The sequence below is a fragment of the Malaclemys terrapin genome, chromosome 8, assembly GCF_027887155.1.
Source record: "Malaclemys terrapin pileata isolate rMalTer1 chromosome 8, rMalTer1.hap1, whole genome shotgun sequence".
Lineage (NCBI taxonomy): Eukaryota > Metazoa > Chordata > Testudines > Emydidae > Malaclemys > Malaclemys terrapin.
The window spans coordinates 30,665,753-30,691,895 of record NC_071512.1 but is presented as its reverse complement, the minus strand read 5'-3'; the positions used below and the strand labels follow the sequence as shown (position 1 = coordinate 30,691,895).

The window sequence follows — 26,143 nt, the reverse complement described above, 5'->3', positions numbered from 1 at the left end:
GACTGTGCTAGCGGTAGCATGACATAAAGATGCCATTTTTATTAGGACTACTGCCAATGTTCTGTTTGGGGTAGAGTGGAAGTTTGTAGACCCTGCTATAAAATATACCCACTTTTACCTGGTCTTTATTACTTAATGTGAAGAAAAACAAAGTAGTTCTGTACATGAAATATTTAAAATGTACATGGGGGTATTCAAGGCTACCTTTTTTTTGTTCAGTTAAACAAGGTCAATGTGTGGTCTTTCAATATTTCCCTCATTTGCACTTTCAGTGCACCATTATATACTTCCAAGCAGAAAGCGGTCTGCATTTTATATAGAGACTTAGAGGATAGAGAGTAAATCACACACCATGTTTCCCTATCATGAAAAGTTTCAAACCACTTTTCATGCATGTTTCAGTGTTTACGGGTGGAGCTACCAAACAGCTGACAAGGATCAACACCACCATAACTTCACAATGAAGCTGTCTTGTGTATTTAAATAATAATTCTCTGCAGAGCTGTGGAGTGCCAAACCAAATTTCCCTCATCATCTTCTTCCCTTGAGTGGAGTGTTTCCCTCCATCTAAACTGACTTTTTCTCGCAATCGCTTGAGTGGACCTCACAGCATGCAGTTAGCTAGTCTTACACTCAAGGCAATGTCTTCCCTTACTCTTTGAATGACAGTGGGCAAGGAACAATAAGAAAAAAACATCAGCCTAAAGCTATCATACTCCTCCCCTTCCTCTCCCCCCAAAAGGGCCACACCATCAGAACATTAACCCTTTCATCCCTGTCAAAAATGTTTGTGGGATGTTGTAATTCCATACCCCTGCAGAATTCTAGCCACTGTGAATTTTACAGGGTTATGCTTGGCTTTGAATGTTTCAATGTTTGCATTGTGTTTATCATATCGTGAATGACTTATTTTTAACTATATATGGTACATTATGAAGTAGAAAGGGTAATATTAAAATCCAAATATCACTTATATTCAAATAAAAAGAAGCAGAGGACAAATCATTTGCCTATATTTTTCAAGTACTCTGCAACTTTGCTCTCTCTCTTTTTCGTGGCAAATTAATATACAGAATGGCCTTAGAATCCTACCATTCAGCATACAGCTTAACGGCTACATTTAAGGTGCAATTATTAGAAGAAAAAGTGACTCAGAAAAATGGACACAGTAGGGTTCCCTATTAATTCTCCCTTACCAAATTATTTTAGTTCCATATTAATTGTGTTCATGTCAAATTCTTTCAGTCTACAGAATAGGTCAGAAGATTATTTTTAACTGTTTGTTCTCCGAACCTAACCAGGAATATGAAAACCAAGCTGTGTTTTCTGCCCTATGCATCTGTACCAGTAACAAAGGTTCTGAAAGTCAAATTTAGCTGACAATTTTGTGGATGACAGAATAAAATCCAGTTTACTCTTTCATATGGCTATTAACTCTGCAGGAGTAAGAATTTGTCTGTCAGTAAACAGATGTGACTCTCAGATGCACTGAGAGCCAGTAAGTTGACTAAGGTATAATTTTTAGTTGCTTTCTACTTATATTGTATAAATCATAGTTATTGTTTCAACTCTTTAGTCCTGGATCCACAGAGTCAGTTAAAAACACTGCCTAATTCTCCATTAGAGTCAAAGGGAATTCTGTGCACCAGAGTTATGGGATCAAGGCAAACGTTTGCAAAGTGTTTTTTGATTGTAAGTAAAATATATTTTTCCTTTTTGCTCTCCACATGGCAAATGTCTCTGGCTTTCTTTTTTTGAACTATTAACACATGTAATACAAGGATTTGTCTTATGTGTGGTCAGGTAAGAGAAGTGTGTTGCTTAGTGTTTTGTTCAGCATCAATCAACCTTAATCACTAATACTGACTTTTTCCAGTGGACCAGCATCAGAAACAAAAATATTCCCATATCTGGAAGAAGACCGCTAGTTATCTATAGTAGCTATTTCTATTTCTTACAGTGACTAACTAAAAATGGTAGTAATTGTGCTGTGTTTGTATTTCTTGGTATTCATTTGGGGAATATAATCTGCCAAATTCCAACAATTTTATGTCAAATGCTGGAAATAAAATTACTGATGGTATTTCCATTTTATAATGTTTTCAACATGTTTTGCAAACAGGCGCTAGTGACATAAGTATTATTCCCATTTTCAATATGGGAAAAATAAAACAGGCTGGTTAGGAGAAATGTCCAGGACAACATAGTGGGTCAGGGTCAGAGTCAGGATTAAAATACAGGAGTGAATAGCTCCAGCCCCGGACCATGCACAGACTACACCTGGGTCAGTTAGAGAGTAACTAAACCATATCCACACATCCTATGAAGTGTGTTTGAGCTCTATAATGTTATGTATTGTAATTCATACCCAAAATTTCCTTTAAAAATTAAATATTTTAGTTTAGTAAATGCTTCTGTCTGATGGTAGTGATTTTTATTATGTGATCATAATTGTTCAAAAGCAGGAAGAGCAGTGATGACATCAAGGAATGGAGTACTTCTAACCAAGGAAATATTTCAGAGCAGAGATTATATAAGGAGCAATCAGCTCTGTACTGCTTCAGAATTGGAGTTGGTTAAAACTTTTCCAATTTCAGAATTTGAAGCATTTAAAAACCCTTGCCAAACAAAAGTGGTTAAAAGGTGACTGAAGTTCAGCTTGTCCTGTATACTCAGGATTCTGCATTAACATCCCTGATCGTAGTTTAAGTGTTTCCCACGTAAATCTGATGTGCATAGTGAACTGCTCTATGAACTTCGCTAACTACTTTATTGTTTCATGTTAAGATTATGGAGGTTAAAAGGTCCTGTTTCAATACATTTTCAATTCTAGTCTGATGTATAAGGTCAGAGTATTGAGAGTAAAAGCAGTTCAATGTTGTGGTTTATTTCATGAACTTTAGTTTACCATGCACATGTGTGGGGCATCTTCCACTACATTGCCTTACTTCAAATAACCTCGCATTTTCCAATTAAATTAATTTATTATTAATAAACACCTACCTAATGTAATGTGTTGGATTTTCTTAACATAATCGGTATTTTCATGTACCTGAGTGATCCAAAATTGAAGTGAAAGTCAGTGAAAAGACTTGCATCTGAAGAAGTGAGGTTCTTACCCACAAAAGCTTATGCTCCCAATACTTCTGTTAGTCTTAAAGGTGCCACAGGACCCTCTGTTGCTTTTTAATGAAAAACCCAATACTTTTTCAAAACCCAGGAATAAAAATCAGAAAAAAATGAAAATAAAGGGCCTTATCTACAGAGAATGGTACGATTATTAAAATGTTAAGTGTACATGACAAAATCGGCAGTCCAAAAATGTAATTTCAGGCTGTCATCTCTTTTCCTTGTATGCCAAAAGCACTGCATGCTGTAGGACAAGTGATGTTGTAGCCATGTTGGTCCCAGGATATTAACGAGACATCGTGGATGAAGTAATAGCTTTTATTGGATGGAACAACTTCTTTTGGTGAGAGAGAAAAGCTGACACAGAGCTCTTCTTCAGGTCAGGCAAAAGAGCTCTGTGTAGCTCGAAAGCTTTTTTCTCTCACCAACAGAAGTTGGTCCAAAAGAGATATTACCTCACCCACTTTGTAGGACAAGTGAGTGATTTAGGAAAACAAATATTTTCTAGCTCACAAGAAATTCCCAAACAACATACCTGCTTTAGCATTAGTTAAGGTTGTTCTCATCAAACCAAACAATAAAAAAGAAATACAAAGTTAAGGATTAAAATGTTATAAAGTCAAGCACTCAAGATAGGAAATGTCAGAACAAGAAATGCTCATGCAAACTTGATTTAGTCCCTCATGCATATGCATTATGATGTAGCCCTTAATTAGATGCAAAGTGACGAACTGTGAAAAGTTTAGTGTAAGAGACTAGCTCAGCATCAGATAGGAACTTAGTGGCAGAAGCAGGATAGAATCCAATTTTCTAGGGAGGAATTCAATTGCCCTAACCATGAGACCATCCTTTCCCGTCCTGCAATCCCCTGCTTCATGTCACTACAGACCTTCTAACTTCTGTAACCAATGAGGCAGGAATCCCAAAGACAACAGACTGCTTCACTACACAATCCTGATTCACCCCCGATCAGGTCCATCCTGTGCACTGAATGAATGTATGAATGAATGAATGAAACATAATGTGGGATCATGCAATATGGGATTGTATACTGCAAGATGATATTTTTCTAAACTTAATTTTCATTTATAACTCTCCAAGCACCTTACAAAGGCAGGACACACTGTATTATTATCCATGTGCAAACATTAGCACAGAGAGACTAACAGCCACAACAAGTAAGTGATACAGGCAGGAAAGACTCAACAGATTAAAATAAAAACTACACCTGTAAATCTATTTGCTGCAACAATCAATAAAAATAGTGGTGGGTAATCTAATGCAGTGGTTCTCAGGCCTGGTCCACACTAACCCCCCACTTCGAACTAAGATACGCAACTTCACCTACGTGAATAACGTAGCTGAAGTCGAAGTACCTTAGTTCGAACTTACCGCAGGTCCAGACACGGCAGGCAGGCTCCCCCGTCGACGCCGCGTACTCCTCTTGCGGAGCAGGAGTACCGGCGTCGACGGCGAGCACTTCCGGGATCGATCTATCGCGTCTAGACAAGACACAATAAATCGAACCCAGAAGATTGATTGCTTACCGCCGGACCCGGAGGTAAGTATAGACGTACCCTCAGTAGAGGTACGCGTGCCTCTGGGGTTATGTCAATTCATCTAGATATTTGCCTATTTTTACATCAGGCTTCCTAAAAAGCACCAGTGAAGTCAGTACAAATTAAAATTTCATACAAATTACTTATTTATGTTGCTCTATATACTATCTTATACGGCCATGTGTATATGCACTGTATTAGGCATGCATTCTAGGTCATTTACTTATGCATGCAAGCATGTAAATGACATTGAAGCTGTCATGGTGTGTATGTGGTTGCAATGTAAGAATGGATAGATCTTTAAAACAAGGAGCTGAAAGCAGCGGTAGTGGCAACATTCAAAATTGTAAGTACACCTCTACCTCGATATAACACTGTCCTCAGGAGCCAAAAAATCTTACTGTGTTATAGGTGAAACCGCGTTATTTCCAACGTGCTTTGATCCACTGGAGTGTGCAGCCCCGCCTCCCCCCTGGAGCACTGCTTTACTGCGTTATATCCGAATTCGTGTTATATGGCGCCCCGTTTTGGTTTGTTTTTTTCGGGGTAGAGGTGTAATTGAAAATGACTGAAAATAAAACCATAGTAGGTTCTGCAAGGAATATATTGCTTCTGGATTCACATCTACAAATAGCAATCCATCTCAAGCTTTGTGCTTCCTTTGAGGAGGAATTCAATCAAATAACAGCATGAAGCTAGCACATTTGCAACAATATTTGAAGACAAAACACCCTGTGCATGCGGGCAGTAGAATTTTTTCAAAGAAAGCTTTGAGTTCCAGACTTACCAGCTTAAAATGAAAAAAAGCTTTTGTAAGCACTATACCATCTGCTATATGTTTTAAAGTGAGGTGAAACGTAGGGTACGCAAGACAAATCAGACTCCTGAAAGGTTGAGAACCATTGATCTAATGTTAAAAACACATAGAAACTCATTGATCTCACTCTTTATTTAAACTAGAGAGCGACTTAGTTTTCTATCTCCCACTTCCAAGAAAAACTTTTTTAAAAAACATTGGTGTGTTACAATAACAATCAGGGCTAGCTCCAGTGTTTTTGCTGCCCCAAGCAGCGGGAAAAAAAAAAAGCTCTACCTCCACCGCTTATTCAGCAATTTGGCGGCAGGTCCTTCCCTCTGAGGGGCACTGAGGGACCTGCCACCGAATTGCCACCGAAGACCTGGACGTGCCGCCCCTTTCCGTTGGCTGCCCCAAGCACCTGCTTGCTGCACTGGTGCCTGGAGCCAGCCCTGATAACAATGAGAAGTCCAGAGCATTTAATTTTCCACTTTTAGTAGATGTTTGTTTTCAAGTTTGTTCCTAGCACAATAACATTTACATACTTCGTGGGTTTATTTTTGCCTATCCATTGTGTCCATGGCTACCAGCCTACTGCTTTTGTTTGCTGGTACCATAATGTCGTCAGTCTGATGAGTCAAACTGAGTTAATGCCAGCTTTTCACTGAGTATTAGATTTCAAGGAGTGCACAAGGTGTATTATTAACATCATCTGAACATTTTCATGAAAAGACTTACTGAATGGAAGGTGTCAGATCTCTTGATAGGTTTTCATCTTAAGGTTTTAAGTATATTTCAATTTCTCTTTTGTGTCTCTCCAATTTTCCAGCTAACATTATTTAAGGCTCAGACACAAAATTAAAAGATGCATTCTAAAATTATTCCATTGTGTTCTCTCAGGAACGGTACAACGATATATGCCTAGGAGCAAGCATTCTCTGTTCATGGTTTGAACCTGTTAGGAGGGCAGCAGACAACCTGATAGAAGGAGCTTCTCACCTGCGTGTCCCCCCACAGACACTGTTTATGGTATCTGGCTCTATGTATATCAAATACTACAGGTGCCAGTAGGGATGGAAGTGTCACGCAGATTGACTAGCAACCAACCTCTAATAAAAAAGACAAAATCTACAGCAAATGGTGTCTGACTCACCTTATTCTAGCTGCCAGACTACAAAAGCAACCAGAAATCATTTTAATAAGTCTGTGTCTGATCTAAATAGTGACCCTTTTTACTCATACTCCATGCATTTATACTGCAGGCTATTTGATCTCTGAAGATGCTTTGAAAGCAGATTTCATTTTTCAAGTAAAAAATCACTTACAAGCCTGTTATCACCCCCATTAAATTTAAAGCAAAAGGGACAAATTCATCCTAGCTGTAATTCCGTTTACACCCAATCAAGTTGAACCTAGGATACAACTGATCCAAAGGGCATTGTTAAATCTATATTTTCCACATTTGTGTGGTTTACTTTTTCAATTTATCTAAACATGGATAGTGAAAGGGGCCTGTATCCATTTCTAATTCCATGTTTTATTGTTGGAGGGACACCAGCCTGATGTTGTCACATTTGGGTTCATACAGAGGTAGCCAATGTTTAAATCTAAAACTTTTTTTCATTTAAATTACATCAAAACATTCCCAGGCAAAATCCTACACTCCTGACTGAGGCTCTCACTCTCATTGACAATTTTGCCTTAAAAGGAAGGATGTAGACCCCTGATTTTTAAAAGGTATTTAGGAGTTGTTGAAAAAGAGGAGTCAAAGGAGTCAAAAATCTCATATTCAAAAGAGATTTAGGCTCTTAATCACATTGACAGTGGATGGAGTTTAGACCCCTAACTCAGCATTGCAATGCTCATTGCAGTGATGCCTAAATACTTTTAAAAATCTGAGTGTTAAAGATTTACTCATCTTCTTTAGTGTTAGACTTTAGCAACTGTTTGTCTTTCACAGAACGACATTTGGACATAACCGTCAGCATCCCTCTACATCTACATCTGCTATAATGAAATCTTTTCTTTTAATTAACAGCATTTAATATTTTCTTTTAAAATAACATGATGTTCCCTTTTAAAATCTCCCATTGAATTTCTTCATGTGACAATTTCTTGTCACAAATAGTTTCTAACAAGCTTTTTACTTGTTCTCACTTTTTTTTTTTTTTTTTTTTTTTAAGAATTTACATTCTCTGCACACAAGGACAAGGGAACCAGGAAGCATTTAAACTTTTTATATTCCCATCAATTTTTGCTGTGATGACTGACTTTCATTTGGTTCATTACGACACTAGGAATATCAGGGCAAAATTAGTCACTTAAAATGGTGTCTTCCTAGTTCCATAATACTAGCAATATTAGTGTCACAGTAATTCTGCACATTTACAGGAGGAAGTGTCCACACTGCACTTGGTGTTAGGTCATTGGAGCTCCATGACTACAAAATTAAAGCGACACTGTTCACCTAAAATTATATTGTGCAAGTAAACTAATATCCTTAACAATGCTACTAGTAAAAAGCAACAGAGGATCCTGTGGCACCTTTGAGACTAACAGAAGTTAGTCTTAAAGGTGCCACAGGACCCTCTGTTGCTTTTTACAGATTCAGATTAACATGGCTACCCCTCTGATAAATGCTACTAGTGACACCCTTGTTACACCAAAACAAAATTCAAATCCAATTTCCTCATCACCCTTTTTTTCCTCTTTTATTTTCAGTGACCAAGCTCAGAAAAATGCACATAAGAGAATAAAGTCACTTTCAGATCATTTATAGTTTGTTTCACAGTTGATTTCTTTATGCTGCAATGTAGCTGTTTCAAACACTGCATTAGATATTTTTATTGCATTCATTACATTTTTAAATAAAATGTGTAAACTTGTCTACTCATCTTTTTTTCCCTCCAAAGTTGAGATCAAAATCTAAAGGGATACCGTTGGCTTACTCAGGCTTCTGTCTGAAATGTTTTAACTTGCTGTGCTTAATTAGTGTAATTGAAAGAGATTAGTGAAAAAGAAAATGGCTTTCCCCATTTGTTCCCTCTGTGCAATGGCGTCACTCGGTAGAATCACTTTGAGTACTTCCCCTGTATAGTCAATTTCTCTTGTTTGTACTGTTCTTCACACTGTAAACAAACTCTCTTAAAAAAAGATAAATATATTAAATCCAAAAGCAGCACAGGGAGTTGGCATCAAATGTACTTCAAATTTATTTTTTACTTTAGGTTTACTAGATTTAAGCTAAGTTGACATTGTTATAGTAACTGTCATAGCAGTTCATATCAGGCATCATTTCAAGTTCCATAGTTGTAGTACATTACATAGAACAGCAATAATTTAGATGAGATGGTGGATTGTAGCCCTTCCTAAAGAATTTCATAAGTTATTTGAGGTTACTTTTTTTCTGCTTTCCACACTCAGAAGGAACTTCAATTAAATTTGAAACTTACACCTGTCCAAATGATAGCTGCAAGCCAACATCAAAACTAAAATTTTCTACAGAAAACACTAATTAAAAATGGCTTCAGCCATCCCACAGCATCCTATCTGTATTTCTAGAGTCTCAAGCACCATAGTTTTTATAGTAGACCTCAGATTATCTACGCATTCTGTAGAAAGCCACACTGCATACTTATGCAGATCACCTCTAAAAGTTATAGTAGCCAGAACTTTCAGAAATTGTTTAGCCACATCAAGAATCATGAAAACAATTCTGATACACCAGCCCAAAGAAACAGTGGCTGTGATCTCTACGTTGTAATCCCTGGTTTCTTTTGCCAGTTCTAGTCTTTCAAGTACTTAGGTTACTAGCAGTTAGATGGATTGCGGAAGCAGTGTGTTCCATCCCTGATGACTCTAGTGAGCAGTTTGCACCACTCCACATTTTCCATGCTATCTTTTCAAGGACAAAGTCTAAGTGGCTTGTTTGTTTTTGATTTAGGGATTTGGTGGAAGGAAGGTGTTTTTATTTTGTTTTAAATGAAAACAGATTCTTCTTTATTGGTCACACAGGTCAATTCTGTTAACAGGCTCTACATCTCATACGTGGGATGTTCTTTTGATAGAGGATATCTTAAGGCCAAATATGCATGTGCATCTGAAAGGCATGTACCTCTGAATACAATGGGATGCATGCAGGCATCCAGGTTTGGACCTTAACATTGAGTGCAATTTTTATGAGCAAGTTAGGCTTACTCATAAATTACAGTAAAAGTACTTGCTTATCCACATGCCTTTTCAACTGACTGCAACAAACCCCATCTTCATGATGTAGTACTCATCCTAGTAGGCCTGCTGAAATTTAGCTTGTATTTGTGATTTAGATTTTGTTTCTGATCATTCACCATACTCAAAACCACTTCAGCAATATTCATCTACAGATTATATACACCTCTATCCCGATATAACGTGGTCCTCGGGAGCCAAAAAATCTCACAGCCTTATAGGTGAGACTGCGTTATATCAGGTTCAGTCCGCTACGGACTGGACCAGCTTCTTCGGTGGTGATTTAAAAGGCCCGGTGCTCCAGCCACTGCGGGGAGCCCCGGGCCCTTTAAATCACCGCCGGGGCTCCAGCAGCTGGGCTTGGGTGGCGCTTTAAAGGGCCCAGGGCTCCCCGCTGCTTTACTGCGTTATATCCGAATTCATGTTATATCGGGTCGCGTTCTATCGGGGTAGAGGTGTATATATATAATGTGCTCAAAACCAGAGCCTCTGCATGCATGTACAAGTAACCTTCAAACCTCCAATATGCAACCAAAATTGACTTTCAGAGTCATTAGATCTCCATCTAAAACCACTTCTGACTTCTTCCTTACTGTATCTCTCTCTCTCACTCACATACACATAAAAAACTGACTGCACATTTGAGACTTACATGGAGTGCTGAAAGGTAAAATATTTGGACTCTGATGGATCAATGGAGAAATGATTTCTGGAACTGACAGACTCCCACTTTACCTACACTGGCTCTAGTGCTAAAATGTTCAAATTGAGGGATTGTTAGCCAATTTCCCCTCTGCAGAATTCACTATCCCTTGCATTCTAATTCAATAACTCTCTCTTATAACTTGGATGCAAACCATTCAGCTTTACAAATCCAAACCAACATCTTGAACTTCATCTGGAAATAAAAGGAGCCATTGCTGCCTTGGGAGGACAAGCCCAACCTTTAAGTAAGTGATATGTAGATACTTTTCAGAAGAGCATAAGAATTTATAATGCTGGGGATTAATGTAAAATACATGATACAGTGTTACTCCTTTTGATCCTAGCAGCTACCCAGAAGTTCAGGGTCTAGCAGATTGTCCTAGTTAGGGGTAGAAATAGGCGGTAATCAGATATTTCTTTGATGCAGTTTTGTTTATCTACAACGTCCTGTGTCTCAAAGTAGCTTAATTTGCTCACAGCACCAAGAGCACTCTTTCAGCCTGCATCCCACCTGTAACCTCTCCCCAGGCTTCTTCCAGAGCTATACACCAACATGGCTGGGCCCACGATTCCTGGGGGGCTCAACCCCCAACCTTGTCGTGGTTACGAGGACTCTGCCACACAGGAGAGCGAAAGGGGAGCCCTTGAGGTCAGGCAGGCCTCTGGGTAAAGGAAATGGGAGCAAGGAGTCAGATCCTTGTGCTAGCCCATTTCACCAAGGTAGTGTATAAGCCAAGAAAGTTCCCCACAATAGCGGGACCATTCCCCCACTTACACTGGTAACCCTAGTCTAAATCTGGGTGGATTCACATACCCCTTTTGTTTTAGGTGGAGGCTTGTGATTAATTCATCTTTACAGCTAAATTAAGTGAAGGGTGCATTCACACCCATCAGTCTCAACAAAGTTTGTGACCCATGCAGCCACTTTCCCAGCCTAACAACAAACAACATACAAATGCAGGGCCAGATTCTGCAACTTTTACTCCCTACAAGTAGTACTATTAAAATCAATGGGACTATTCATAAGAGTAAACACAGAAAGCACTACAGAATCTGCCCCTAAATTAAATCATAGATCAGCATGAGTAACCCTAAAACCATTGGCTCTGCCCCCACAGCATTCCCAGGCCATGGAGCTGCGCATCTCCTGCACTGAGGTTAGCATCTCCAGTGACTATGGCCATTTGCATGCCGCATTCACCAGATTGGGACAAGAGATTGATGTTCCCACTGTAAAGAGTCATTGACAAAAGATGGACTTTTCATCTTCCTTCCAGACACAGAGCCAAAAAAGCAGCTAGTTCCATAGATTCATAAAGTTTAAGCCCAAAAGAGACTTTTAGATCAAGTCTGACTTTCTGTACATCATAGACCATTACATTTCACCCAGATAACCCTGTATTTAGCTTAATAACTTGTGTTTGACCGAAGCATATTTTCCAGAAAGCACCCGGTCTTGATTTGAAGACATCAAGAGACAAAGAATCCACCACTTCCCTTCCTACTTTGTTTCTATGATTAATCACCCCTCACTGTTAAAGAATTGTACCTAGTTACTAATTAGAATTTGCCTGGCTTCAGTTTCCAGCCACTGGTTTTTCTTAGCCCTTCTCCGCTAGATTAAGAGACCTTTAGTAACCAGTGTTTCCTTCCTGTGAAGGTATTTATACACTGTAGCCAAGTCATCTCTCAGTCTCCTTTCTGATAAGAAGGATAATGTCCTAATGCTGTGAAAAACAAGAAATCTCTGAAACTCAGCAGAAGAAATGCTGAAGGGGCTACAGGTAAAATCATTTTATATAAGCTATTCAGACAACCAACTTTAAGCAGGTACTTTCATTTTAAATTAATAGAAACACTGTTTTCTGTGAGGTAGATTCTCCTCTTAAAATACAGGTATTCAGTAACTCACTTCAACACGGAAGGGATTAACATATAAACAGGACAGTGGCTAAGGCCCAAATCCTGCTGGAAATATTCAGGGTTGTGCTCATCCTGTCTGTAACAAGTCCGCTTGTGTTAAGAGGGTGAACATGATTTAGCCCCTGTATTTGAAACCTGAAAACCAGTTTGCCAAAAGACCACCAAGAATGAATATTGCAGATACAGCATTAGTAGAAAAAATGGAATAAAATGGGTTTGCATGAAAACCCATCTTTAAGGCATGCTGAAGACTTTAAAAAAAATCATTTAAAAATACTACTCACTATCAAGGTGTCATCTCGCCCCATTGAAATAACAGTCCTGTTCACTGTGCGTAGTAGTTGTACCATTAGTTCTTGAATGTGATGATAGGTTGACTCCTGTAAAATAATATGAAGCCAATATTTACATAAACTCAGTATTTTTTAAAGCAGAAGAAAGATTAGGTTAGTAACTACTGATGCTTTCAATAGTTGAATGGCATCCTTGAGTGAAGTAATGGACCAGTCTTGCTTGCCCTGCTCACATGAGCAATCCCACTCATTTCAAAAGGAATACTCATTTCAGTAAGGCAAGCAGAATATGAGCCTTCTCTTGCCAACACCTCTCCCTAGTCTCACATTAGTTCCAGTCAATGTGGTTGGTTATCAAACTATCATAACGTCCTAGTGACAGAGAACATATGACCAAGAGAAAACTGAACAGTGGCACAAGCAGTTACAAATGCTAATAGCCACTAAGTTGCTTTTTAAAAAAAGTTTTATGATTAAGGAATAATCGTACAGTGAAGGAAAATACCCTTATTTCCAGGTTTGCATCTCACAACCAGACCACCACCCACTGTGGTGGTAATCCTTCTTCATAAAGTACTTAAGCATTATGCTGACAAATGCAGTTTTAAAAAAAACTATAATATGGAAGCTACTGCCCGGATCCCTCACTAATCCTACTCTGCTAGTTAACCAAGAGACTTTTTGTCATGTCTCTAGTAATGCTTTGGGTTTTGTTTTTTTTTTAAACATAACTCTCAGAAATCACAGAAATGAAATCTTAAGTCTTTCACTCAAGACAGTACAACTGACTTCACCTGCCAGCAGACCATATAAGCAGATTTTTCAGACTTATGTAACTATGTATGAGAAGCTCCCAAGTACATGAGCCAGACCTATTTTTCATTTAACAGAGCTGTAAGCCTGCAGTTCTTCATTCATACTCTTTACTGTGTTCTATAGCTTCACATCTGTCATGGTAATCATTGGAATTTTACAAACTGAAGATGGTTGGTAGTAGTCTCAAGTGACATTTATGAGTTTTTGTTTCTGAAATACATGTCAAATTATAGCAGCAGCTAATAAATTTGTCTGTATTTTTATCACAAAACCTATTTGTATAGGATTTATAACCCTGTAATAAAAGAAATCAGCAGTGTAATACAATTGGGAAAGTTCTCAAACAGATGTTTTCCAAAACTTTAAAATTTTTTCCTTTCCAAACAATTCAACATAATTTCATCAAAAAGTTTAGGGCAATATGATTCTGTTGTTAATTTCACTGATTTTTCTGAGTTATTAGTCACTTAATACTAACCCAATATATATTTTGTGGCTTTTTATACTTTACAAACTCATAATATCCTGCTGTACTATAATTACTTTGCTGCTATAGAGTTATTCTTCAGTTCATGTTTTTGACACAATGGGAATTTTCTGTAATATATTTTATGAAACCTAGCATGCCTCAGTTTCCCTCTGTACATTGCATTGCTACCCAGTGGGTGCAAAAGGATTAACACTGCTACTGGAACAGTACAGGAGACAGGAGGTGTTTGCCCTTCGGTCACCTTGCTGTCTGGTGAAATGAAGAGTCGTTAAAAAAACTGTGTGAAGCCGACCCAAATCAACAGAGGGTCCAGCATGACAAATAGATGCCTCACAGACTGAACAGTCTATACCTAACAGCAGGAAACCCCAGTAGATGGGACTTCTGACCTGAGCTGGAGAACAAGGTGTAAAGGTGACTCGAAAGAAAGGCGGCCCTTTTGGAGGGACACAGGAACTCTAACTGGATGAATAAAAGGACAAGAGAGGGAGCCAGAGATGGAGTCCATCATCATAGCTGGGCTGACCCATCATGGGACTGGTTTCACCAGGATGGCCCATGGCTTAACTTCTGCCTCTCTGTGCTAACCTAACCTTCCATACTCCAGGTGACTAATAAATGGTTATATTGTTTTGAAAAGGCTGCCTGTATATGCTGAGTCTAGTGGCCTTTTAGGCAAGGCTGAGAGCTTCTTAACGAGGCTTTGACCAATATTCCCTTTAAGGACCATTAACCAGGGGACAGGGCTATTCAGGGAGAATAGGGGTTTAAAAACAGCTAGCTCCTAAGCTACCAGAGGAGCTAATGAACAGGAGCAGCTAACAGGGTTGTTTTGCACGGGAGTTTAGAGGGGGAGTCTGAGAGCCAGATACACCTCATTAGTATTCTCTACACGTAGGCCAATAAACACCCCCCCACCCCAAATCAAAACAAAAAACACCGAAGAAAAAAGGCTGCACAAGATCTGGTCCAAGAGGTGAATATAGCTGAATTGCTCAGTACACAAAAATGAGGAAGCTAGCTAAGGGTACATCTACACTACAGGGGGGAGTCGTTTTAAGATACGCAAATTCAGCTACGTGAATAGCGTAGCTGAATTCGACGTATCGCAGCCGACTTACCCCACTGTGAGGACGGCGGCAAAATCAACTTCTGCGGCTTTCTGTCGACGGCGCTTACTCCCACCTCCGCTGGTGGAGTAAGAGCGCCGATTCGGGGATCGATTGTCGCGTCCTGACGGGACGCGATAAATCGATCCCCAAGAGGTCGATTTCTATCCGCCGATTCAGGCGGGTAGTGTAGACCTAGCCTAAATGAAAATTAAAAGAAATAGTCACAAAAGAGAAATGCCTGCAAGCTGCATGGCAACTTTTTAGGAATGGTATCATAGAGGCTCAAACTGAAAGTATATCTCAAATTAAAAAAAATAGTAAAAGGACTAAAAAAGTGCCACGACAACTAAACAAAAAAGTAAAAGAAGTGGCAAGAGGCGTCCTTTCAAAACTGGAAGTCAGATCCTACTGAGGAAAATAGAAAGGAGCATCAAATCTCGCAAGTCAAGTGTAATTAGTCAAGCCAAAAAAGAATTTGAAAAGCATCTAGCAAAAGACTCACACTAAGAGCAAAAAAAATTAATTTAAGTATCTCAGAAGCAGGAAGCCTGCCAAACCATCAGTGGGGCCACTAGACAATCAAAGTGCCAAAGGAGCACTCAAGAAAGATAAGGCCATTGCGGAGAATCTAAATGAATTCTTTGCAATGATCTTCACTGCAAAGGATGAGAAAGAGATTCCCACCCCTGATCCACCTTTATAGGAGACAAATCTGAAGAACTGCCACAGATTGAGGGGTAAATAGAGGAGGTTTTGGAACAAATTGGTAAGTTAAACAGTAATATGTCACCAGGACCAGATGCTTATTCACCCAAGAGTTCTGAAAGAACTCAAATATGAAATTGCATAACTACTAACTGTGGTATGTAATCTATCACATATATTAGATTCTGTACCAGATGACTGGAGGATAGCTAATGTGACACCAATTCTTTAAAAAGGCGCCAGAGGCAATCCTTTCAATTACAGGCCAGTAAGCTTAACTTCAGTATCAGGAAAATTGGTTGAAACTATAGTAAAGAACAGAATTATCAGACACACAGATTAACATGATATGATGAGGAAGAGTCAATATAGTTTTTGTAAAGGGAAATCATGCCTCACCAATCTATTAGAATTCTTTGAGAAAGTCAACAAACATGTGGACACGAGTGATCCAGTGGACATACTATACTTGGACTTTCAGAAAGCCTTTGACAAGGTCCTTTACCAAAGGCTCTTAAGCAAAGTAAGCAGTCATGAGATAAGAAGGAAGATCCTCTCATGGATCAGTAACTGATTAAAAGACAGGAAAAAAAGGGTAGGAATAAAGGGTCAGTTTTCACAGTGAAGAGAGGTAAATAGCAGGTCCGCCTCCCCCCCCCCAGTATCTGTACTGGGACCAGTGCTGTTCAACAAATTCATAAATTACCTGGGAAATGGGGTGAACAGTGAAGTGGAAAAATTTGCAGATGATTCAGAATTATTGAAGATAGTTAAATCCAAAGCAGACTGTGAGGAGTTACAAAAGAATCTCATGAAACTGAGTGACTAGGCAACAAAATGGCAGATGAAATTCAATGTTGATAAATGCAAAGTACTGCACATTGGAAAACATAATCCCAACTATACATATAAAATTATGGAATCCAAATTAGGTGTCACCACTCGAGAAAGAGATCATGGAATTATCATCGATAGTTCTCTGAAAACATCTGCTCAATGTGCAGTGGCAGTCAAAAAGGTAACAGAATGTTAGGAACTATTAGGAAATGGATAGAATGTAAGACAGAAAATATCCTACTGCCAGTATATAAATCCATGGTATGCCCACACCTTGAATACTGTGTGCAGTTCTGGTCACCCCATCTCAATAAAGTTATATTGGAAATGGAAAAGGTACAGATGAGGGCAACAAAAATGATTAGGGGTATGGAACAGCTTCCATACAAGGAGAGACTAAAAAGACTGGGACTTTTCAACTTGGAAAGGAGACCACTGAGGGAAGATATGATAGAAGTCTATAAAATCATGAACAGTGTAGAGAAAGTGAATAAGGAAGTGTTATTTATCCCATCACATAACACAGGAACCACAGGTCACCCAATGAAATTAATGGGCCGCAGGTTGAACACAAACATAAGGAAGAAATTCTTCACACAATGCACAGTCAATCTGTGGAATTTGTTGCCAGGGGATGTTGTGAAGGCCAAAACTATAACAGGGTTCAAAAAAGAATTAGATAAGTTCATGGAGGGTAGGTCCATCAATGGGTATTAGCTAAGATGGTCAGGGATGCAACCCCATGCTCTGGGTGTCTCTAGCCTCTGATTGACAGAAGCTGGGAGTAGATGACAAGGGATGAATCAGTCGAGAAATTGCGCTCTTCTGTTCATTCTCTCTGAAGCATCTGGCATTGGCCACTGTTGAAGACAGGATACTGGAATAGATGGACCACTGGTCTGACCCAATATGGCCGTTCTTATGTTCTTAACTCCATGTCACTTGTTCAATATCCCTGACACCTCTACAAGAGCAGAGTTACCAGATGTGTATTCCAGTTGTTGGCTTATCAACTCCAATATTTATAATGCTCTTCAGGGTTTCATTTATAAAAAGTCATTATTTTTTATTGGTATGCAGATTATATACACAAACTCTAAGTAGCTATCTTCGTTTTTTCTACCGTTACCATTTTGGCTAGTTTGGAAGCCTAAAAAGTAATGAACTGTTTGAAACACAACTTTAATAAAATGGAATAGCTTTTTATTGAATTAATAATGTTCTCTTAATGTAGGGTTTTTTGGGTGTGGAACTAATTTAAGTGCATCACATTCTACAACAGGGGTTCTCAAACTGGGGGTCGGGACCCCTCAGGGAGTTATGAGGCTATTACAATGGGGGGTCGTGAGCGGTCAGCCTCCACCCCAAATCCCGCTTTGCCTCCGGCATTTATAATGGTGTTAAATATATAAAAATGTGTTTTTAATTTATAAGGGGGTTGCACTCAGAAGCTTGCTATGTGAAAGGGGTTGCCAGTAAAAAAGTTTGAGAACCACTGTTCTACAATGACTGATAATGACATCATAGCAGCATGACACTTCCTGTGATATGGAAGTATAGCAGAAAATGTATACGTATGCATATCTGAAAGAAAACTTATTACATAATATTGAAATTGTGCTAAATATGTTTAAATGACAAAGTAAATTGTACTAAAGTGAGAATAATTGTTTTGCTCCAGACCTGAAGTACAATTATTTTAATAATTGTGATAAGCTTTTCATATTACAAATCAAAAACTAAATACATACATTTATTAGAAAACTCAAAAGAGTTGCTCTCTTATGATCACACTCAGAATTTAGATGGTGCTCTTCTGCTCTTGATAAATGTGGCTAGCACTTGGTAACATACATGGAGGTTACAATAGTAGTGAGAATATATGCAGAGATCTGTTTGTCAGCCTTGTAATGAAAACATCTGCCAGCTACATATGCTACCGTTTTAAGCAGCTCCTTTGTTTCAATGGAAGGCATCCTATTTATTTCTTTTACTTCAACACTTTGCATAATTACAAGCATTATTTTAATGTCAGACCTAAATTCCAGGAGATAATTAGCTTTTAATAATCTATCCTCATGGCACATTTTTCATATAACCTCCAGATCATGCTCCTGATGAATGTTGTTGTATTTATACCCAAGTGTGATCTTCTTTTTCAATCCTTTCTGTAGGTCAGTGATTCTCAAACTGTAGGTTGTGACCCCGTTTTAATGGGGTTGCCAGGACTGGCATTAGACTTACTGGGGCCCAGACCCGGGGCCGAAGCCCAAACCCCACCACCCAGGGCCAAAGCCTAAGGGTGTCAGCCCTGGGCAGCAGAGCTCAGGCTTCGGCTTCAGCCCTGGGCAGCAGGGTTGAAGCCCATGGGCTTCGGCTTTGGCCCCCTGCCTGGGATGGTGGGGCTCAGGCTTCAGCTTTGGCCTCCCCACCTGGGGTGGCAGGGCTCAAGCTTTTGTCCCCCTTCCTGGGGTCATGTAATATTTTTTGTTGTCAGAAGGAGGTCGCAGTGCAATGAAGTTTGAGAACCCCCGCTGTAGGTATTTTCCTTCTCTGAATGTATTCCAACATCTTCTGCCTGCTCATTGATGCCTAAACTCAGTTATTCACCCTTAGCCCCATAGGTCTTGCCTTGAAGCACACAGCATTTGATATTGCCGTACAAAGGGAGAGTGCTGAGATTTAGCACTGGGTTTTTTTTTAACTGTAGTGTGTACTTACTGTTGAAGAAAAAAAAATCCTTGTACACTGTGACTTACTACACTGTGACATATAATTTTCCATGGTAAGATGTGCTGCTAGGTCAAATTACTAAAGAGTGTATTAGTAAAGGACCAGGGAGGCAACATGCAGTTAAAAAAAAAGGAATTAAGCTGAAAAAGCCTCTATTCCTAGCAATGCTCATTTAATATCAGCTGAAAAGTAAAATAACCACTGAGCTAAGACATCTAACATTCACCCAGAGCATGAGTTAAATGAAGTAAAATAAATAACTTACAATGCAGACTCTAAGGATCTTCCAAACTCTAGTTTTTATCAACACACTTTGCCTATCCACCAGTGTGTGTTGTTACTTGGCTATGGAACACCTCCTCACACCCAGCCAGGGCCAGGCTCTGGCTTTTTGGCCGCCCCAAGCAAAAAAAAAAGTACCAGAACAGCAAAGGAAAAAAAAAAAAAAAACACAACAAACTGCGGCGCGGCCGGAGCCAGGGTGCAGGGGGACTCCCTGCGCTGCAGACATGCCCCCGCTAGCGGGAGGGAGGGGGAAGAGAGAGAGAAGGGGGGTGGCCAGGGCTTCAGTGGGGCGCTACCACGCGGCCACGACCGGAGGCTCCGCACCGCTCCAGTCGTCTGGGAGGGAAGGACGCGGACTGCCCTGCCGGGCTTGCTGCAGGGTGCTCCCGTCCTCCGCGCCGCCGCCCCCTACAGGGTGGCCGGAGCGGCACAACAAACAAACAAAAACAAACAAAAAAAAGCAGCCGTGCCGCCCTAGGATTGGGCAGAATGCCGCCTCAAACAATCTGCCGCCCCAAGCACCAGCTCGCTCGGCTGGTGCCTGGAGCTGGCCCTGCACCCAGCAGCTGGAAATGTCATCTCTGAGTTTTTTGATTGCTGAGCAGCTTTCTAACACTCCAGTGAAGGTGTGCAAAATTACTACCCTTTAAGAGCATTGGCCGCATAACCACCCATATCAGACCTGAGAAATATCCGTTAATTTCTTAGAAAGTGTTCAATGTTACTTCATGAAATCTGCATAGATGGTTTTCTTTTCATGCAGAGAAGACACACCCTGTGTCACTGCTGGAATTGTAACACTTCTAAGTAGTCTTCTGGTAAGAATCCTTGTCATGAAATTACAGAGCGTGGAGTTCAAAACTGACAATTCTGCTGGAATTTTTATGTGCCATTCTGTAAGAGGTGTTTTATGCTTTGTCCCCTGTTAGAATTCAAGATGTTTATATTAATCATAGTTCTCTTTAGTACATTGATTACCACTATAATTTGAAAAAAAAAATACAGGCTTTTTCAGGCTTGAAAATCTTCACTCTTGAACTTCAATACTTTTACATGGAAAAATTGCAACATTAAATATTGAGAGCCCTGGAATACTGATGTATTAGCACTGCCTCAAATGGCCAAGGAAATATAGGAACATTTAGGTCTACGGTGCATTAGCTCCCCTCTCCTGTAATCAATTTCACTGCTGTCATTGCCTCTCATACGAGGTACCAGACTTTTTTTTTTTTAAATAATAGCATTACTAACATTTCTACTGCAGTTTCTTCTTTAATGTCTTACGCTTTTTGTATTCCTTTGGTAGTCTTTTTAGGCATAGGTCTCCTGCCTGTGTGAGGATGTTATACCACACATTTTCAGACAACTCCTAACTCAACATTTTAACAATCTGATTTCATCAATTGCATTATTTTAATTATTTATCTATCATGGGGCACTAATCCTAATCCAAAAATGCTACCATCACACCGCTCTTTAACAAAACTACAGTTGTTCCAAAAGCTGCAGTATTATTGACTTACGTGTCAATAACATGCCACCCTGTTCATCTATATATATAATATGAAATTGCTTTGTAGTAATTTGTCTCTTGCTTATTCCAGAAAAATGTAAGGAATTATTTTGTCAGTTCTCAAAAGGATTTTCAATCTATGAAAGATTTTATTTTTAGCTTGTTATTGTATTCACTGTGCCATCCATGTTTTTACATCTTAATTTCTTCTTGGGTGAATTATTATAATGCTTCATAAATTTACTTTCCGGTGGAAGTCTGAAAAAACTGAAATACTACAAAACTGATGATCACCATGTGATATGCATGGAAATTTCCTACAATATCCTTGGGGGGAAAAACCTAAACTTTCTCCAAATCTTCACATGCTTAGGACAGCTTTTTTTGAAAGGCATGCTTTATTTTACTGCACTTGGGAATGCTTCCCTTGAGAGAGTCATATCTTCAGTCCATTAAATTACAGGACTTTACAATTATTGGCTCTCTTTTCTTAGAACCATGTGAGGCAAATACTTCAGTAGAGGGTTCTATTTATTTCTAACCTGTAGGCTGTACAATTAGTTTTGGGAGTGTGGTTTTGTTTTGTTTATTTTCAAACAATGTGTTTGCAAGCACTTGGAAACAAAGGAATTGGCAAGCCACAACAAGGCATGTACTGTAAAAGGACATTTTAAACTGAATTAAGTAGAGCTGAGACCCAGAAAGAAGAAATAGTGAAACATTTTATCATAATTGTAGATATACTAATAGCGAACTGACACTTAATGATTTGATAAAAACTATGAGGGAAAAGACTTGGAGTATATTCTACTCCTTGAAAAAAAAAATCAATCACTGGCAAAAAGAGTTAGCCACTAATTGACACTATAAATGCTTTCCTTGTTTCTCCCTCATGCTTCCTTTCCTAAAGAAGGGAGCTGAACAAAATGTCCTCACAATCCAATCTCTTCCCATTATTACATTTCAGTATGGTCTGCAGCATCATTGATGCTATCTAGAATAATGCACAATAAAAGATTGCTTATTAAGGAGAGGGGCTGGTTATGACTCCATAGTTAAGGCTTAGTTCCATTTTGCACTTAAACCAGGTTTGTTGTCTATGAAAATATAGCATATCCCTTGTGAATTTGCAATACTTATTCTGAGTACAGAATGAATTTTTTGAGAGTTTGCAAGGAAATTTATTAGTGTTTGAGTTAAACAACTGGGTTCTGTAAAAAATGTAGAATTAGTCAACTATTTCTGTGATAAATGGGAGTGGGGAGGGTAGCTCCCTTTTGTGGACACCCAGTCAGCCAGTTAGCTATAGAATCCCTCTTGGTAGCTATTCTCTACTTGCTTTACCTGTAGAGGATTAAAAAGTCTGACCGCATCCATAGGTAAAGGGAAGTGAGTGGGCACCTGACCAAAAGAGCCAATGGGAGGGCTAGAACTTTTCAAAATTGGGAAAAAAATCTTTCCCTGTGTCTGTGTTGTTCTCCAGAGAGAGGGGACAGAGCACAACAGAGCTGAAGCTATGCTGTAAAAAGCTGTGAACCAGGTATGAAAATCACCAGATCATACCTAAAACTACTCAATTTGAAACCCCAGATATGTAAGTAGATCAGAAAATGTCTAGAAAGATGTGATTAGGTTTACCTCTTTTATTTCTGTAAAGTTTGTGGACTCCTCTGTGCTAACCCCCAAATGCTTTTGTTTTGCTTGTAACCATTAAGCTGGACCTCAAGAAAACCATTCTTGATGCTTAATTATTATATTTGCTCTTTTAAAATCTAGCAATAGCCTAAGTTCCAGATGTATTTTCTTTCTTTTTGTTTCAATAAAATTTACCTTTTTTTAAGAACAGGATTGGGGGTTTTTTTGTGCACATGTTGTTTAATTAGCTGGTGGCAGCAGCTGATTTCCATTGTTTTCTTTCTCAGCTCTTCCCCCGGGGGGGACCAGTGTTGTGAAGGGGCTTGAGGTTACCCCAAGGAAGGAATTCCTAAGTGCTCCTTTCTGGGTTCTCAAAGGGTTTTTTTTGTTTGTTTGTTTGTTTTTGCACTTGGGTGGTGGCAGCATTTACCATCCAATGGCACAGAAAAGCTGTAACCTTGGGAGTTTAATACCGGCCTAGAGTGGCCAGTATTAATTTTTAGAATCCTTGCAGGCCCCCACCTTCTGCACTCAAAGTGCCAGAGTTGGGAATCAACCTTGACAATTTCTTTCATCTCTAATGATTTTAGAGGAACAATGCAGATGCTTCAAAATTAACATGCCGTTAAAATGCATGGAAATCTTATGCATAGTTTATAGTTGAAGATGATAGTTTATAATCAAGTTATGATTGATACATCTACCTGTTATTTAAATAGGCCTCAAAGAGTCTTGGGTCAACAGCCTGGGTAAATGAGGTCATTGTAGTAAATCAATCATCACCCTTTCTCTAGAGCAGTGGTGGGCAATATGCGGCCTGCATGTGGCCTGTCTATAATCTGATGGTGGACCATGAGACAGTTTGTTTACATCGACTGTCCGCAGGCACGGCCACCTGCAGCTCCCAATGGCTGCAGTTCACGATTCCCAGCCAATGGAAGCTGGGGGAAGCCAACCAATGGCTTCTCAAGCAGATACTTCCAGCTATCAGTGTTATGCAATCTGTGACACAATTCACTTCTGTCCTAGGCCAAGATTGAATTCAGATCTACAGAGGTGAAACGTTTATTTACAAATTCACTTTATCATGTAACCCTGCACATATAAAGATACTTCTAATAGATTATATTGAATAATGGAACACTACAGACTACAGTAGAAGCAAGTCATCTTATGAAAGAGTGTCAAATGACATGTCAGTGATTTTAAAATAATTACATAACATTTCAGTGAATCTTTATCATAGCCATGAACACATGGCATGTGACTTTGTCCTACAACTGAAGTTCACAGATTATTAAAGGCCTCATACTACAAATTCTACAAAACTCATTTGATGTCTGATTTAATTAAAATAGTGCCATTCCTGTCTTATTGCTATTTTCACATATAATACAAACACAGAACAATTTTTAAATTAAACAGAAGAATCTAAAAACTATTTGCGCAATCCTGATTCTGTCATATCAGGAGTCCAGGGTAGGATTTCCAAAAGCATGACACCTTGGCATAACTGCTCCCAGTTAAGTTAATGGAACTTTTATCACCAACCTCAATGAGAGCAGAGTTAGGCCAATGCTAAGGACATTTGTATATCCTATCCCTAGGGTTTCAAGCTATGATATGGGGCCAAAAACGGTTAAGCAACTGTCATGCTAACTGACCCACATTCAAAATTTAGAGACATAGTAGTAGTTAATGACTGTATTTTTGTGTATTTATGTACATATTGTTAGAGGTTAACAATGTAACCAAAAAGTTCTTGTCTATGCTGTATTCTGTTGATTCAGAGATCAAAAAATTATCTTAACATTAAATGTACTGATATCGCTGTCAATTTTTATTTGAAGTTTGTGGTAAATCACCTGTGAAATGATGGAAGATAGGCAATTGCTTATGTTAATCCATGTAGCTAATTACCAGTGATGCTTTGGGAATAGGTCTACTTCAAAGTCACAATGATTGCCTTTTGTTTACCCAAGGACTGCACACTGCAAAAGAACTATGAAGGGGACCCTTGGGTTCTGCTCCTTTTTATCTCAAATCTGCTTATGCTTTCTCAGGGAAAGCATTAAACTGCAAGACTGAGGTCTCCAAAATCATTTGGATCACCCTGCTATTGGACATTGGACTGAACCTATGGACTAATTCTAAGAACTCTTTGCAACTCCAAAGTTCACCACCTCTTCTATGAAACTGATCTCAGAACTGAACTCATATCTGTATGTATAATGATCTTTTCTTTTTAAATAAACTTTAGTTATTAAGAATTGGCTGTAAGTGTGTATTTGGGTAAGATCTGAAGTATTCATTAACTTGGTGGGTAATGTGTCTGATCCTTTGGGATTGGTAGAACTTCTTTTATGATGAACAAGATTTTCAATAATCATCATATTTGACTTGGCTGTCTGGGAGGGAGTCCATAGGCTGGGTTGCTTTAAGAGAACTGTGTATTGGCTTCTGGGTCACCAGGAAGGTATTGTAGAAGCTGTTTTGTCGCTGCCTTGGTGAATCTAAGTATTAGAATAACCACCGGTTTTGGGGATCGTCTGCCCCATTCTTTGCGGTTTGCCCTGATTGAGCAACCTCAGCATGGCCCCCATTTCTGCAAAATGCCCAGTTGTTTAGAATTTAAAATATATTGAAACTTTTCCAGGTTACGGAGGTGCAAGGAAATAAGTTTTTGCTGACTGAACTCAATTTGGTTCTCAAGGTAATTTGGGGCACTAGACTTTATAAGAGCCTTATTAGTGATGTCTGACTTCACTTGCAGAATGGCTGCTATACGGCAATTATTTCTAGGTTTAATTTTACTGCTTAACTCTGGAATTCTAGGTTCTTTGCTCTAGGGGATCCAATGGTTCTCAGAAGGAAGCACGCATGCTACCTATTTTATGGATATCCAAGAGTGTTCTACCATCAGTCTGCTGCATGCCTTGAGCAAATCACTTCAGTGCATCAGTTTCCCCTCTCACCATTTTTGTCTAATTATATTATAAATTTTTCTAAGCAGATACAGTCTTCCTATCTGTGCAGTGCCTAGAACAATGGGGCCCTCATCCTTATGGGTCTCTAAGCACTAGTCTAATGCAAATAATGAGGAGGAGCTATAGCTATTACAATAATAAGCAGATTTCCAGTAGATTAAATAGGACATGTTAAAATCACCTATGCTAAGTTTTAACTTTATACCAGAATCACATCAGCCTAAACTTATACTTTGTTATGGAGACACTGAACAGGGACAGACATGCTGTTATTAAATATAATCCAGACTACTTAACGTTAAGATGGATAGAGAGGATATGCATGAATTAAATTTTGTGACTGCGCCCTGCCTGTCCCATAGAGATCTACAGTAGTGCACTCCCAGGATTGCTTGCTC

General features: G+C 39.1%; 1 protein-coding gene across 1 annotated transcript in view; it reads right to left on the bottom strand.

The window, feature by feature from the left end:
• Positions 1 to 26,143, bottom strand: part of DOCK2 (dedicator of cytokinesis 2) — a 500,577-nt gene that overhangs the window by 274,359 nt on the left and 200,075 nt on the right. The window contains exon 27 of the mRNA XM_054038081.1: positions 12,624 to 12,719. Coding sequence (XP_053894056.1) covers positions 12,624 to 12,719 — 96 coding nt within the window. The remainder of the gene's footprint in view (positions 1 to 12,623; positions 12,720 to 26,143) is intronic.